General features: G+C 53.7%; 1 protein-coding gene across 1 annotated transcript in view; it reads right to left on the minus strand.

Moving 5' to 3' along the window:
* Positions 1-12,656, minus strand: part of CACNA1G (calcium voltage-gated channel subunit alpha1 G) — a 107,564-nt gene that overhangs the window by 46,589 nt on the left and 48,319 nt on the right. Inside the window, exons 14-17 of the mRNA XM_042865132.1 lie at positions 12,331-12,486; positions 6,499-6,592; positions 5,740-5,924; positions 5,143-5,589 (exon numbers count right to left, since the gene is read on the minus strand). Of these exons, the coding sequence (XP_042721066.1) occupies positions 5,143-5,589; positions 5,740-5,924; positions 6,499-6,592; positions 12,331-12,486 (882 nt within the window). The remainder of the gene's footprint in view (positions 1-5,142; positions 5,590-5,739; positions 5,925-6,498; positions 6,593-12,330; positions 12,487-12,656) is intronic.

Below are 12,656 nucleotides of genomic sequence, written 5' to 3' on the forward strand. Positions count from 1 at the left end.
AAAGCAGAGAAAAGAGTTGACGCCCCCAGATCTCCCAGGCAAAGGACTCAGGGAAATTTTTAACTAAACAAATATCCCCAGGTACTCAGTAAAACCAAAGGAAAACAGCCTTCCCCTAAAGGACCTGTAGGGTTAAGGGCTGTGCTGGTGCCATGAACCCCTGCGGTCACATCTTCCTGCCTGCTGTGCACAGTGCATCCGGCATGTGACAACCTAAAGGGATGGAGATGACAAGTAAAACCCTCATCCAAGAGGACCCACAACCTGCTCAGCTCAGCCACAGACCCTCTGGCTTCTCAGCAGATGCTTACCTGAATCTTCTGAGGTGTTCCTGTTGCTTGCTGGGCCAAGCCCTATGTCTGCACACCACTGGAAAGCCAAAGAAACCATTTGGAAGCTGCATTTCAGTGCAGGAACACAATGGCAAGCATCTGCCTCTCATTCAGCATGACCAGATCAGGCCATGGATTATGAAGGCAGAAGGGAACATCGTGGCCTGTCTGACCTCCTGGCTGAGCGCCGGTGATCCAACTCCCCTGAATTAATTCCTCCTTGAAACCACAGTGCATCCTCGGCCACACATATTTGAGACCATTGGCGAGGTTGTTTAAGGGCAGGGGGGCAGACTGTAATGCTTTGGCCAACAGATCAAGTGAAGACAAGAAAATCCAGTGCCGAGGGAACACCTGGTCCTGGCTGCAGCAGCCTCAGGGTCAGGTCTTCTCACCTTGGGTGTCCAAGGGGAGGCCAGGAGGTGAACCCACAGAGCAGTGATGCAACGTCACTGCAGTGCTTCATGTTCACGGACAAATTAAAGTGAGTTCTTGCTCATTCATTACCCCTATTTCCCCACTCCCACACATGATGCCCAAGGAGCAGGGCTTTGGCACTGCATGTGCTTCATCTTGGAAATGGGGAAGGGGGGATTCTGTCCTCGCTTGGAGTCAAATTGTTAGCAACCTGAGGTCCTCTGGACTTAAAAATGGGATTTGTTAGGGTAATTGAGTGGAATGGAGGCAATGCTTTCTGCTACTGTATGCACTCAGCCAGGGGTCTCATTAGCAATGGGTAATTGCTAGTGTAGTGCCCACCTTAATGAAAGCACTTGGTGACAACCTGAACTCTTCCTGGAATGAAAACAACCTTGTGAACAGAAAAGGAGAGGTCTGAGGAACAAACCAGCTGGATTTTCCTACCACCTTCCTTCAGCTCTTCATCATTCCCTCCCTTTCCACTCCAGACACCCCAAGCACGGCACACCAGTGGGTTCTGGCCACACTAGGGCTGTTTGTACATTCTTTTTCCAGCTCCAGACAAGGAGGCATGAGCTCCCCTTTATGAGCTCCCCTTACTCTGAACTATCTTTAATAGAGCACGCATCCTGGGGCTGTGCTGTCCCTCCAGGCAGCCCGCTCCGCTGAATTATCCATAGATGTAACAGAAGGAAATAAATGGATCGACTCTGATGTGTGCTCGAAGTCGCAGGCAGAGCAGGGATTGCTGCCCCAGGACACAGAGCATCGCCGGGCTCCGTCCGGTTCATTTTGCAAGCTGGAAGCTTTCCAGGAGTATCCAGTATTCAAAGCAGTTCTGGTATTTATCATGGGGATTTGTAGTGAATGGTAATGCGTCAGCAGCACAGAATGCTTCTTTCTATTCCTTTTGTCCAATTCTAATGCCAGAGATATTTTGGGGTTTGTCTAATTGTTGCAGCTCACAGTTCATGGGCTCAGTCAGATAACAAAGGCAGAAAGCGATCTGCCATCGCAGCCCCACTCGGCGTGTCAGCACGAGGGCAGCACAGCGCCGCTCTGAGCAGGGCCAAGAGCTGTCCCAGAGAACAGCCACGGGAATCTAAAGCAAAGGAATGACTCCACATTTCCACGGGTGGAAGGGCACGGTTTGATAATCTGTGCCAAATGCAAGATGTTTGCAAAATGAAAAGCGAGCGCTTCCAGCCCAAGTCCCTTCAAACGCTTCCTCTGCAAGGTCCAGACTCACATCCACGGCGCACAATCAGCCTGATTGCTGCTCAAGCCTGCATTATGCTCCCAGCCATATATCAATTATGTTATTTAAATCATATCTATTTGTCCATAAAACACACCTGGACGAGATGAATAAAGACTGAGCAGGGGGGGGTCGGGGAGAAGAAACTGCTCTTTAATTTGCCTGTTGGTGGCTTCACCAAAGTGGCTGCCACCGGCTGCCACCCCTCTGCACAGCGGGATGCAGAGATGTTGGCTGCCTTTGCCCCATAGCACAGTTCCCCCCCCGGCCCCCGCTAAGGAGAGCTGCTGATAAATAGCTTCTTTTTTTAGAACTTCCAGATATTAATGTAGTTCTGAGGGCAGGATGAAAGGCAGCTGGCATTAAAGGATGACTGATGCACTCCTTGGAGTAAGGGAGAGGGTTAGATTTATAAAAGATTTATTATAAGGATAGGGGGGAACTGCTGAAAAACACTTTATGAGCAGCAACAGACCTCCAGGCAAGCTCGAAGCTGCACAGAGGCGCTCAGGACGCGATTATTTTGTTTTAACTGTGCAGCAGGGGCAGGCTGGGGTGGTCTGGGGGAGCGGCAGAACGGCCCAGGAAAAAGTGCAATAGGCAGAGAGGATCAGAGCTGCGAGTGCCATGGGGATTTTGCCCCTGGGAGGAGGGGACACGTCGGGTATTCTCCTCAATCCCACGCTGAGCACTCAGCATTTGGGTTTTTCTTCCCTTTCCAGAGTACAGAAGTTTTGCAAATGGCACAAGCAGGGAATGGTAACACGGCCCAGGTCAGCAGATCCCCCAGCACAGACCCACAGCCCGGGTCCTCCATGCAAACCCACCAGGCAGCAGATCTCAGCTCAGTGAGGCACAGATCTGTGCCTGGGTGGATTTACACGGCTGACCTCCCTGCCTACATTCGTTCCACGAAGAACAGATTTTGTTGCCCTGATTTTGCACTTCAGGGGAGAAGAGCAGGCAGGGCCTGATTCTGAGCAGTGCAAATTCCGGATAACCTCTGTGAGGAGGAGCAGCACTGATATAACAGGAGACTGGGAGATCCAAAGGCAGCCTTCGCACTGCCTTTATTTCTGTGTGAGAGCAATCAAAACCGTCCAGCAAGGAGAGCTTGTTAAGCTTTGTTGCAGAAGGGCATATTTAGGATTGCTTTGATCTGAATAACAGTTGAGTTCCTTTCTTCTTCCGTTGGTAAGGGAGTTCTAATTTATTTTTTTCAGTTTAACCAAATAATGACATTTTTTTTCTGACTCTGCCAAGGCTCAAACAAGGGCTAAGAAAACCCCAAAATGTCAGGGGTAAATCATAAAGGAAAGCTCCTCAAGCTGGAGAGCCGTTTCACCAATCTGAGCAATATCTTCTGACCCATCTGCTGCAGTGATTTGCAGTGAGTTCACATCTCGGGGCACAGAGAAGGGCAGCTGCCAGCTGAGGACAGCCCAGCAGACACACCGGTGCAGGGCGTGCTCTGTAACCCTGCCTCGCCTGTCCTTTCCCCATGCGTTTGAGCTCCACGCAAGAAAATCCAAGGAGCTTTGGTCTAACCCTGCTTGGCCAGAGCTCAGCACACAGAAAGAAGACACTTGGTTTCCACTAAACACAGCCGCTGTAATAAAGATGAAAAACACGCATCTGATTGAGCAGAGCACTGGGAGCCGTGGCCGGGGGCAGGAGGGACGTGTCCCACCACGAGCTGCCCGGTGCCAGAGAGCCACCGCGGAAAGGAAGGGACCCGCAGGGCGTGCGAGCCCAGAGATCGGCACACGTTGCCATCCTCAGCCAGCTGTGAGGAGTGCGGTCCCTTGATCACTTGTAGTAGTGTTTTTTCCAAAAATAATTACCACTCCTATTCTTAAAAATTCAATTTGTTTTATGGAGGTTAAAAACCGGGTTAAGACAATCAGTAAAAATCCCAGGCTGAGGATCCATGCTGGAGATGTAATGGGATAATGGCTTGTTTTAAAGGCAATTTACGGCTGAGCGACTCTATTCTGCCAGCACAAGCTCTCTTTCTCCTCCTGGTTGCTCTCTGGAGTCACCGCTGCCTTTCGCATTCTTTCACATGCTCCAAATCCCATTTTCATTCAACAGACTCAGTGAAACACAGTAAAATCATGCCCAAAAGCTACGGCCCTCATTACTGCCCCGGTTCCCATCACACGGCTGTACCCAAAACCCGTCAGCAACCCATCAAACATCCCATCCGACCACTGCATCTTTCAATCCACAGAACAAGGAGAGAACCTTCAAGAACTGAAAATGCCCCCAAATGAGCCTGTCCTGAGACTCCAGCCACACTGCCCCATCTTCCCTGCCTCCCCAGTCTGGGGGCATCTACACCATTTGAGCAGTGGCAGCACATGGCAAGTTACGTGCAATGATTCAAAAGTGCAGATGCAGAGAATATGCAAAGCTGGAGATGATGCTCTAATCAGCTCAAAATTACAGCTGATTTTTCTTCTCCTGCTGCCATGCTTTTAGCTAACATTTCCTAAATAGCACTTTTCAGGCCTGTGAAAGAGAGACACTCATGGACTAATGCCTCTTCATATTGAAATTAATGCAAAGCCTTGGAAATTATCACCATCTCTGCAGGACTAATGCCTCCAGAGGATTTGTGGGCCAAACCTTGCCTTTGCACTGCCTGTTGATGTCAACAGAGATTGTCTGTTCCTAAGGACGGCAGCCGAAACCCAAATGCTGGCTGGTGAGCAGGGATGTTTACTTATTAAAAATTAAGAAAGGAAAAAACAGATTTGTGCAATCATAGAGTAAAATCACAGAACCCTCAAGATCACCAAGTTCAACCACCAGCCTGACATACTGCCACAAAACCACGTCCTTAGCCACACACTTCCACCGCCTCCAGAGATGGTGGCCAAGATAGCCACGGCCCCACGCGTTTGTCTGGAACCTGATGTGTCCATCCGGAATGCTCTGACACGGCACTGAGCCATTTAATGTCACACCGCCGCCCAGACTGCTCCAGGTGACCCCCAGCTGGGGTGGCAGTGACGTTCAGACCCTGCCTTGGCTGTGGCTTTGTGCCCACCAGCATACATCCAAGAGTTACAGATGGCACTTGGATGAGCAAAAAAAGCCCAGACCAAGCGTTTAGCGCTTCCTTACCATGTTGCCTTCATCATCAGCATCGTCGCAGTCTGGCCGAGGGTCGTCCAGGTGGAGCTGATGGACCAGTAGGCTGGGAGAGGTTTTCCCATTGCAGTCCTGGTGCTCGGAGGCAGAGGTGCGAGTGCTGTGCACACTGCCCGTCCGATACAGCGAAGGCACCTGCAGGGTGTCCTGGAGGTCAAAGGAGCCCTTTGCTTCCAGCGACTCCATGCGATGAGGTAAGGAGCCGTTGACGCTGCCGGCCCGGCTGGAATGCTCCTCATCCGAGCTCTCCCCATCTTCTGAGCTCTCCTTGCCCTCCCCGGACAGCAGGGACCTGCGCTCGCCGCTCTGGCCGCGCCGCTTGAGGCTGGGCGCCCGGCCGATGCTGTTCCAGCTGGAGCGGCGGCTGGGCCAGCTGCTGCCGGCGCTCCAGGGGCTGTGTGGGGAGCTGCGGGCGCTGGGCTGCGGGACAGGGATGGCGTCAGCCCGTGCCGCCCGCCCCTGCCAGGCCGTTCTCGTGGCGTGGGCAGGAGGATGGACGCCGCTCAGAGCCGCCACGTGCGCCCCACGAATGTTCGTTGGGCGACCGCAGGAAGCACAGGATGCCCTTACCAGGGATTTGAGCTCGTAGGCAGCAGGGTCCATGGAGACGCCACTGGCCCGGCGCGACTCATAGCCTTGCGCTGCGTCCCCAAACACGGCGCTCTTGGGCATGGGCATCGGCGTGGCTGCAGTGTGGATGATGAGCGGTGGGGTGAGGCTTTTCTTCAGCTCTGGGTGCTCGCTCAGGGCCACCACTGGAAGACACAAGGCAGGTTTTAGGGTCCCGCTGCTGTGGGCGTGCACACAGCCTGCCCTTGGGTGGGCAGAGCTGCTGCATAGTATATGTTTCTCCTCCGTGCATCAGCTGGAAGGGGACTGAGAGCCATCTGGGGGCTGAGAGTTTTCCGACAGCATGGCGGGGAAAAGTAGGATGTTGAGAATGAGATTGGGTACCAACAAAGAGAGCAGATCCCTTACGTGTGACCCCTAACCTTCCACCAGCACCCACCTGCTCCTCCTCTGCAGACCCTGGCTGCACTGGGCTCCCTACCTGCTCTCCCTCCTCCTCTTTCCCACACTCTCGGGGCTCCTCTACTTGTGCCCCTGTGAGGACACTCCAATAGAATGGATTTCAGATATGAATGCCATCACATTTCCTTTGCCTGCAGCTTACGCTCCCAGCTCTGCAGCACAGTCTTCCAGCTGGACAGAGCGTGCCACAGCTGAGATGAAGGCATTGTCCTCAGGAGGGTTTTCCCATCCAGGATACGCTGTTTCCACAGCGGAGGGGGTTGTGCAGCAGGGCAGGTGTCCCGGGGCCGTACTCACAGACTGGGTTTGACAAGTTTTTCTTCAGTCCACCCTCCTCTTCCAGGCTGCGGAGGAAGAGCTCGCCCTCTGAGTCGGATTTGGACGCATCCCCCTGCAGCAAACAGAGCTTCAGCCGGGGGGTGAGGGGCTGCCCGCACAAACACCCCTCAAACACACGGGACCGCATTGCCAACACCACACCTACAGATCCACCGAGCTGTGTACCACGATGCAACACCACCTTTCACAAAATGAGGCATGCACATATTTATACCACAGACTAATTAACCTCCTACCAGGAAGACTGGCTGCCCCTGATTCCAAAAGCAGCCCCAGAATGGGATGAGGGAAATAAAAAATAAAAAATGCACTGCTTCTGTTTTTGTGCTGTGGGAATCGCACACCGATGTCAGGGAAGGATGAGCAATGTCTGGACAAAAGTTGACCCTACTCATCTCTCTCTATTTATACACCATGGCTTGAAACTCCCCAGGTGTGGGCGATCCCGTGGCTTCCTGGTGATGGTAAAGAAGCCACCAAGGACTCAGGACGCTGACTTTGCAATGCAGCCATGGACACACATTTTATGGAAGCCCCAGTTGTGCAGAGAGGATCCAACGTCTGCCCCTGGGTGGCCAGCAGGTCCAGCTGCAACACAACATAGGTTTGGAGGATTGAGATGAATTTTGAATCCTGAGAGCTGCCGAGAACCCAGGCTCAGCCCCTGGAGAAGGGCTGAGGTTTACCACGGCTCACAGTGTGCTCGCTCCATCTCGCGGCACGCACCTGCTGAGGGACTTCCCTGCACGCTTCTGTCCATTGGCACTGCAGAAAGGTGCTTAGGGTGTGGTATAGTGAGCGTCCATCCAGCAGGAAAAGGTGCTCGCCAGAACCATGCCAATCCACCAGGGGAGGATTTGGGGCTAAAAATGTTTTTCTGGCAAACGGCACCAAACCCCAGCATGATGCACATCAGGAGGGAGGAGAGGAGGGGAGGGAAGGGGGGAGGGTGCTGGGGTGGAAGCCAAGCAAAGTCTCCCTTAGCTGGAAGGAACCAGGAGCCCAGAACCCCAGCAAGGCCAAGCTGTCCCCGGTGCCCCATGGAGGTTTGGTGCTCGGGTGCCAGGAAGTGGGAAAACCCACCGGGGTCCCAGCCTGCAGGAAAGCACAGCAATGCAGGGCTGCATTTCTGGAGCGCTCTGCAACAGCCCAGAGGAAAGTGTGAGGGTGCACAGCATGTGCAGAGATAGGAAAGCTGAGCTGCACGGGGACTCCCCCAGCACCAAACCCCACATCTGGGAGCAGAAGCATCTCCTGCAAGCAGTGAGTGCCAGCCCCAGCGCGCTGCCCATTACCTGATCCTGCACTCCCAGCTTGCCTTTCTGGATAGAAAAGGGGTTGTGAGAGAAGAGGGAGTTACAATCTTTCTGGGAAAGAAGGGCATGTCCAGAGGGACCCCAGGGCACAGCAGCTCTGCCAGTGTGTACCCAAGATGACAGGATGCATTCAGATATGGCAGGAAAGGATTTTGTGCTGAAGGAAGAGCCAGACTTCTCGGAGAGGGCAGAAGGGGAAGGCAGTGGTGAAGAGAAACACGCAGCTGGCACCTGAGCAAGGCTCGGAGTGTGCTGCACTTGTGGGATGTGCAGCGTCCTCAGCCCCCTGCACATCCCAACCCCACATCCCAACCCTGGATGCTCAGGTGTCTCTGACTGACCTCACCCTACAAAGCATGGGGTTCTCGCATGCTCCAACTTGATTCCAGGTCCCTTCAGTGCCCCATGTGGGATGCAGAGAGCAGAAGTGCCTGAGGACCAGCAGCACTGCCCGACCAGCATGGGTGTGAGCACACTGCTACGGTACTATCTGCTGCAAGCCCCGTGGATGACCTCACCTCACTGCAAGGCTGCACAGAGAGCTGAGCCTGGAGCCACCCTGCTCTCCAGAGCACCCACCTTCATTCCTCCAGCTCCCCCAGAGAAGGAAGGAACTTAAAACTGAGGCTGACTCAACAGTGAGGACAACAAAAGGAAAAGAATGATATCCCAACAACCCCTGACAGCACGACAGCAACGACGATGAGGACGGCAGCACGGTGTGTGACCAGGCACCACGAGGAACACAGCCATGGGGGTGTGGGAGGCTCATGCGTGGCCGTACGTACCGCCGCCGAGTCGCCCGGCAGCTGAATACAGCTCAGCTGCCCCCCGGCATCTTCCCGCTTGGAGATCTCCTGAAGGAGAAACAGGGCAGGGAAGGGGGAGGAAGGGGAAGGAGGGTTCAATTTTCACAGTTTCGACAGCAGAAATGAGAGGGAAGTAAAAAAACCCAAAACAACCAAAAACAACACGAGGAGAGGCAGGGAGGAGACAGAGAAAGGCGGATGGAGAAGGGCGGCGTGCGGCCACGATGGAGGGCTGGGGGAGCAGCCCCGATGAGGCCAGCCTTACCTTTAAATTAAGTGTTTCAGACCGAGAGCTTGATGCAGCTCCGAAGCGATAATTGCGCTAATGAAACACCAGCTAATTATCGAAAACACGATTTCTTCTTTTCTTTTTGCAGCTGCATAATGGGATCTTTATTTATTATGCCATCATTAGGCAGCAGCGGAGGCTTCTAATGAATGTTTGATTAACACAACATCAGCCCTCTCACAGCCAGGTGAAATCCTCCAGCACCTCTTCTCAGCACCACGACTCGGTGCCTCCCGACCCACTGGAGAAGCAGCAGCACTCGTGGCCCTTTGCTCATCAGCATGGGGTGGGATGTGTGGCCCTGGGCACGCTCACTGCTCGCCCTCCCTGCTCCTTGGGGCAGTGCTCCAGACTGCAACCCACAGATGGGGAACTCGCTCTGCTCCCAGCTGGTGTGGGATGAAGAGTTTAAGAAAGGCTGAGTCCTTGGAGTTTTCTATGATTCTCTGAATGGTTCAGGGGGCTGAACGGGACATGGGGTCTTGCTAGCCACAGACACTTAATTTAAAGTCTTTGACTGTAAGAGAGAAGGAGGAGGAAAAGCCATCAGAAGAAACCACGGAAACACTTTTCCTTCACAAAGACAATCCCAGTGAAATCGATAGGGGTGCAAAAGATACAGGATGTAACAAAAACACCATTCAAAAGTCTGCACATGGGGAAAATGGGCTTCAGTCCTTTGGTTGAAGTCCAAGTCCTGCTTTCTGCGGGTTCTGCCACCGCAGCCAGAGCACTGCAACACTGTGCAGGGTGAGCATGGGGCTGGGGGTGGCCCCGGGGCACCAGGGAGCAATTAGGGCACAAGGCAGGGAAAGGGGCAGAGCTGGGAGTGAGGACGAGGCAAGAGAAGGCCGGGAGGATCGCCAATGGAAGAACACGCTTTGGAGATAACGTTGTCAGGGAGTCCCTCGTGAGAGGAGCTTTGTGTCTGACAGAGAGGAGCCATTGTTAGCTTCAGAGAGAAATCCCCAGGGCAGAGACCTGCGCTCAGGCAGCAATTTCAAATGAGCAGCTCCATCAAACGGGGTCCCCCGCTCACCTTCCCCTCACAGACGCCCGGCCTGAGCTCAATCAGAGAACGTGCACCCAAAAATAGCCGCGCTGCGTCACGTCCTGAGCTGCCCCTGCACCGACGGAGCAGGTCACAAAATAGAAGAAAAAATAGGGGGAGAAAATCAACTCGGCAAAATATATTGCTCCATATTCAAAGTTTGGAACAGCTCCTTCTTCTTTCCCAATTGCTTATATACATCTGCTGCCTAGCAACTGGGGCTGCAAAGCCGTGCACTAAAATTAACGAGGTGCTTGCAGATTGAGGAAAGGCAGTCAAGGACTGGGGAGATAAAGGCAGCCTCCCTGAGATTGTGTTTCAGCCTGGAAAGCTGAAAGAGAATGGAAAAACACCTCGCTCAGAGGAAGGGTTGAGTGCAAGGGCTGGAGAGGGACAAGGGGCTTGTTTACAGGGAGAGATGATCTCTCTATTAATGTTGCTGAGGAGAGGATCCTTCGTGCACTCTCTATTAAAGCCCAGAAGGAGAGGTGTGTGGGAGCTGCAGAGCTGCAGGGATGCAGAGCGCTGAGGGCCGGGTGCTGTGGCTGTGCTGGATGCCACCCGTGGGCTCCCGGCCCCAGCAGCTCCTGCTGAGCTCCTCTTTCACACGTCCCCATTTACCGGAGGAGCGCTGAGCGCTCAGAATAACCAGGATGTGAAAGGAAGATGATGAGTAAAACACCTCTCTAAAAGCCTGCGATACAAAACAGCACTGCAAGCAAAGTGGTTAATTGCATGAATCAGGTGCAAGGCCATCAAAATCACAGTGGTTGGGCAGAGCCATTGCCCACGGGGCAGAGAAGGAGGCTGTGCTGGGCCGTGGTCCCGGCGCTCGGCGCTCGCCCCTCGATGCCGGCTCAACAGAGAGGCGCCCTTAAAGCTGCGGTCATGGGAACAAAACCGCAGCGCGTTGCGGTGAATGACAGCGAGCGGTGCTGCGGAGCCAGCTGGCGGCAAGCGAGCGGGGGAAATCGCTGCCAGCCAAAAGCAAGCAGAGTGCCATGTGCTCCAGCACCAAACAGGCGGCGGGGCCGGGGGGGGCACCTCCCCTAGGGACAGTGCGGTGAGGAAGGGGTGGCTGCGCAGCAGGGCTGAGCCTCGGGTGAGACACGGGGCTCCGCCACTCAGGCGACCTTCAGAGAATCAATTTGCTTGGCTGAACAGACAAAGGTTTGGTTTCGAAGCCGTCATCGCTCTGCGAGCAGCCAAGGAGCTTTCTTCTTCTTCTCACTCAGGCAAAGGAACACTGAGCTATGGAAGAGAACCTGGCGGTGACCTTCCCTTCAGGCTGAGGGGGGGGGGGCGCCCCCAGTACAGAGAGAAACGGCCACAGCAGTAACAATTAAACAAGAAAACACCGACACAGAGAGAGACGATACAGAAAAATGAGAGAATTTCTTCTAGCTATCTCCTGGTACGATTCCATTAACGTAACTCTAGATTGCACTGCAAAAATAATAACAATAATAAAAATAAATACGGTTCTGTGCATAGCTGTTCCCAGGCTGGCAGGATATTAGGACACAGGGGCAACAAATCTTAAATAATATTCCGCTGCTCCGGCTCGCTTATCAACAGCGGAGACAGTATGTAAAGGCGCAGGCACAGAAGCAGCCCCAGCAAACAGCTTTGGGCTGCTGCTCCCCCTCCGGTCCCCAGCAGGACGCAGCCCCCCATCCCTCTGCACAACTCCTGTGGGGTGGGTGGGCACCGCAGGTCCCCGTTTTGGGGTGCAGCTCCCAGCTGGGCAGCTCCAGAAATTGCAGACACAGAAATTGCAGCTCCACGCTCACCCCTCAACCTTCCCGAAAGCCCACAGCACCCTGGGGTGCCGCGTGGAGCTGGCGGGGGTGAGGACAAGGTGCCTTAAAATGGAGACCATTGCGGTGCTGGAAGCAGGAGGAGCTCCATGAGCACGCGCTGCCAAAGAAGTTAATCATGCTCCTAATCTCCCAGCAGCCTGCGTAAGTTTTCAGGAAGGGTTTTAATCTGGCTCACAAACATGGAGAGAACTGTTTCAAAGGCACTGTCATAGCAGTTATCCCATCTGCAGTGCCTGACTCACCGCTGAGTTCTCCCTCCTGCATTAACGCTAACAATGCTTTTCATTTAAGCCCTTCATTTAAAGGACTGGCTGTATTAAACTGTGCCTTGGCTAAGCAGAAAGAAGGGAAAAAAAAAAAGATCTCATATTTTTCCCCACTTCTTTTCATGTACCACTCTGGTAAATGTGCTGCTGCCCACTTTGGAAATCACATTCCTGCTGCAGGTCTGCAGGCTCTGAAACACTCAAAGCCAACAAAGGCACGAGTGAGAGAACATTACCTCCGTCTGGAAACCCTCCACCAGGATGGCCACCAGCAGGTTGAAGAGAACGTAATTCCCAAACGTCATGAGGGCAATGAAGTAGAGTGCTGCCCAGGAGGAGGTGGATGCCATGCCGTTGTAGAGGACCTTGTTCCAGTCTTCCTGGGTCAAAATCTGCAGAGAAAATGCCTCAGGAGAGTCAGACAGAGAGCAGCACGCTGGTATCTGCTCTGGGTGAGCAGTCTGCAGGCAAGCATCCCAGGTTTGGACGTGACCCCTAGCTGTAACTAACATCCCTATTCCAATGCCTGCAACAGGAGCTCCACCGAGCCGTGCTGCAGCTG

Source organism: Lagopus leucura, unplaced genomic scaffold (assembly GCF_019238085.1).
Source record: "Lagopus leucura isolate 7727_CA_CO unplaced genomic scaffold, USGS_WTPT01 Super-Scaffold_797, whole genome shotgun sequence".
Taxonomy (NCBI): Eukaryota; Metazoa; Chordata; class Aves; order Galliformes; family Phasianidae; genus Lagopus; species Lagopus leucura.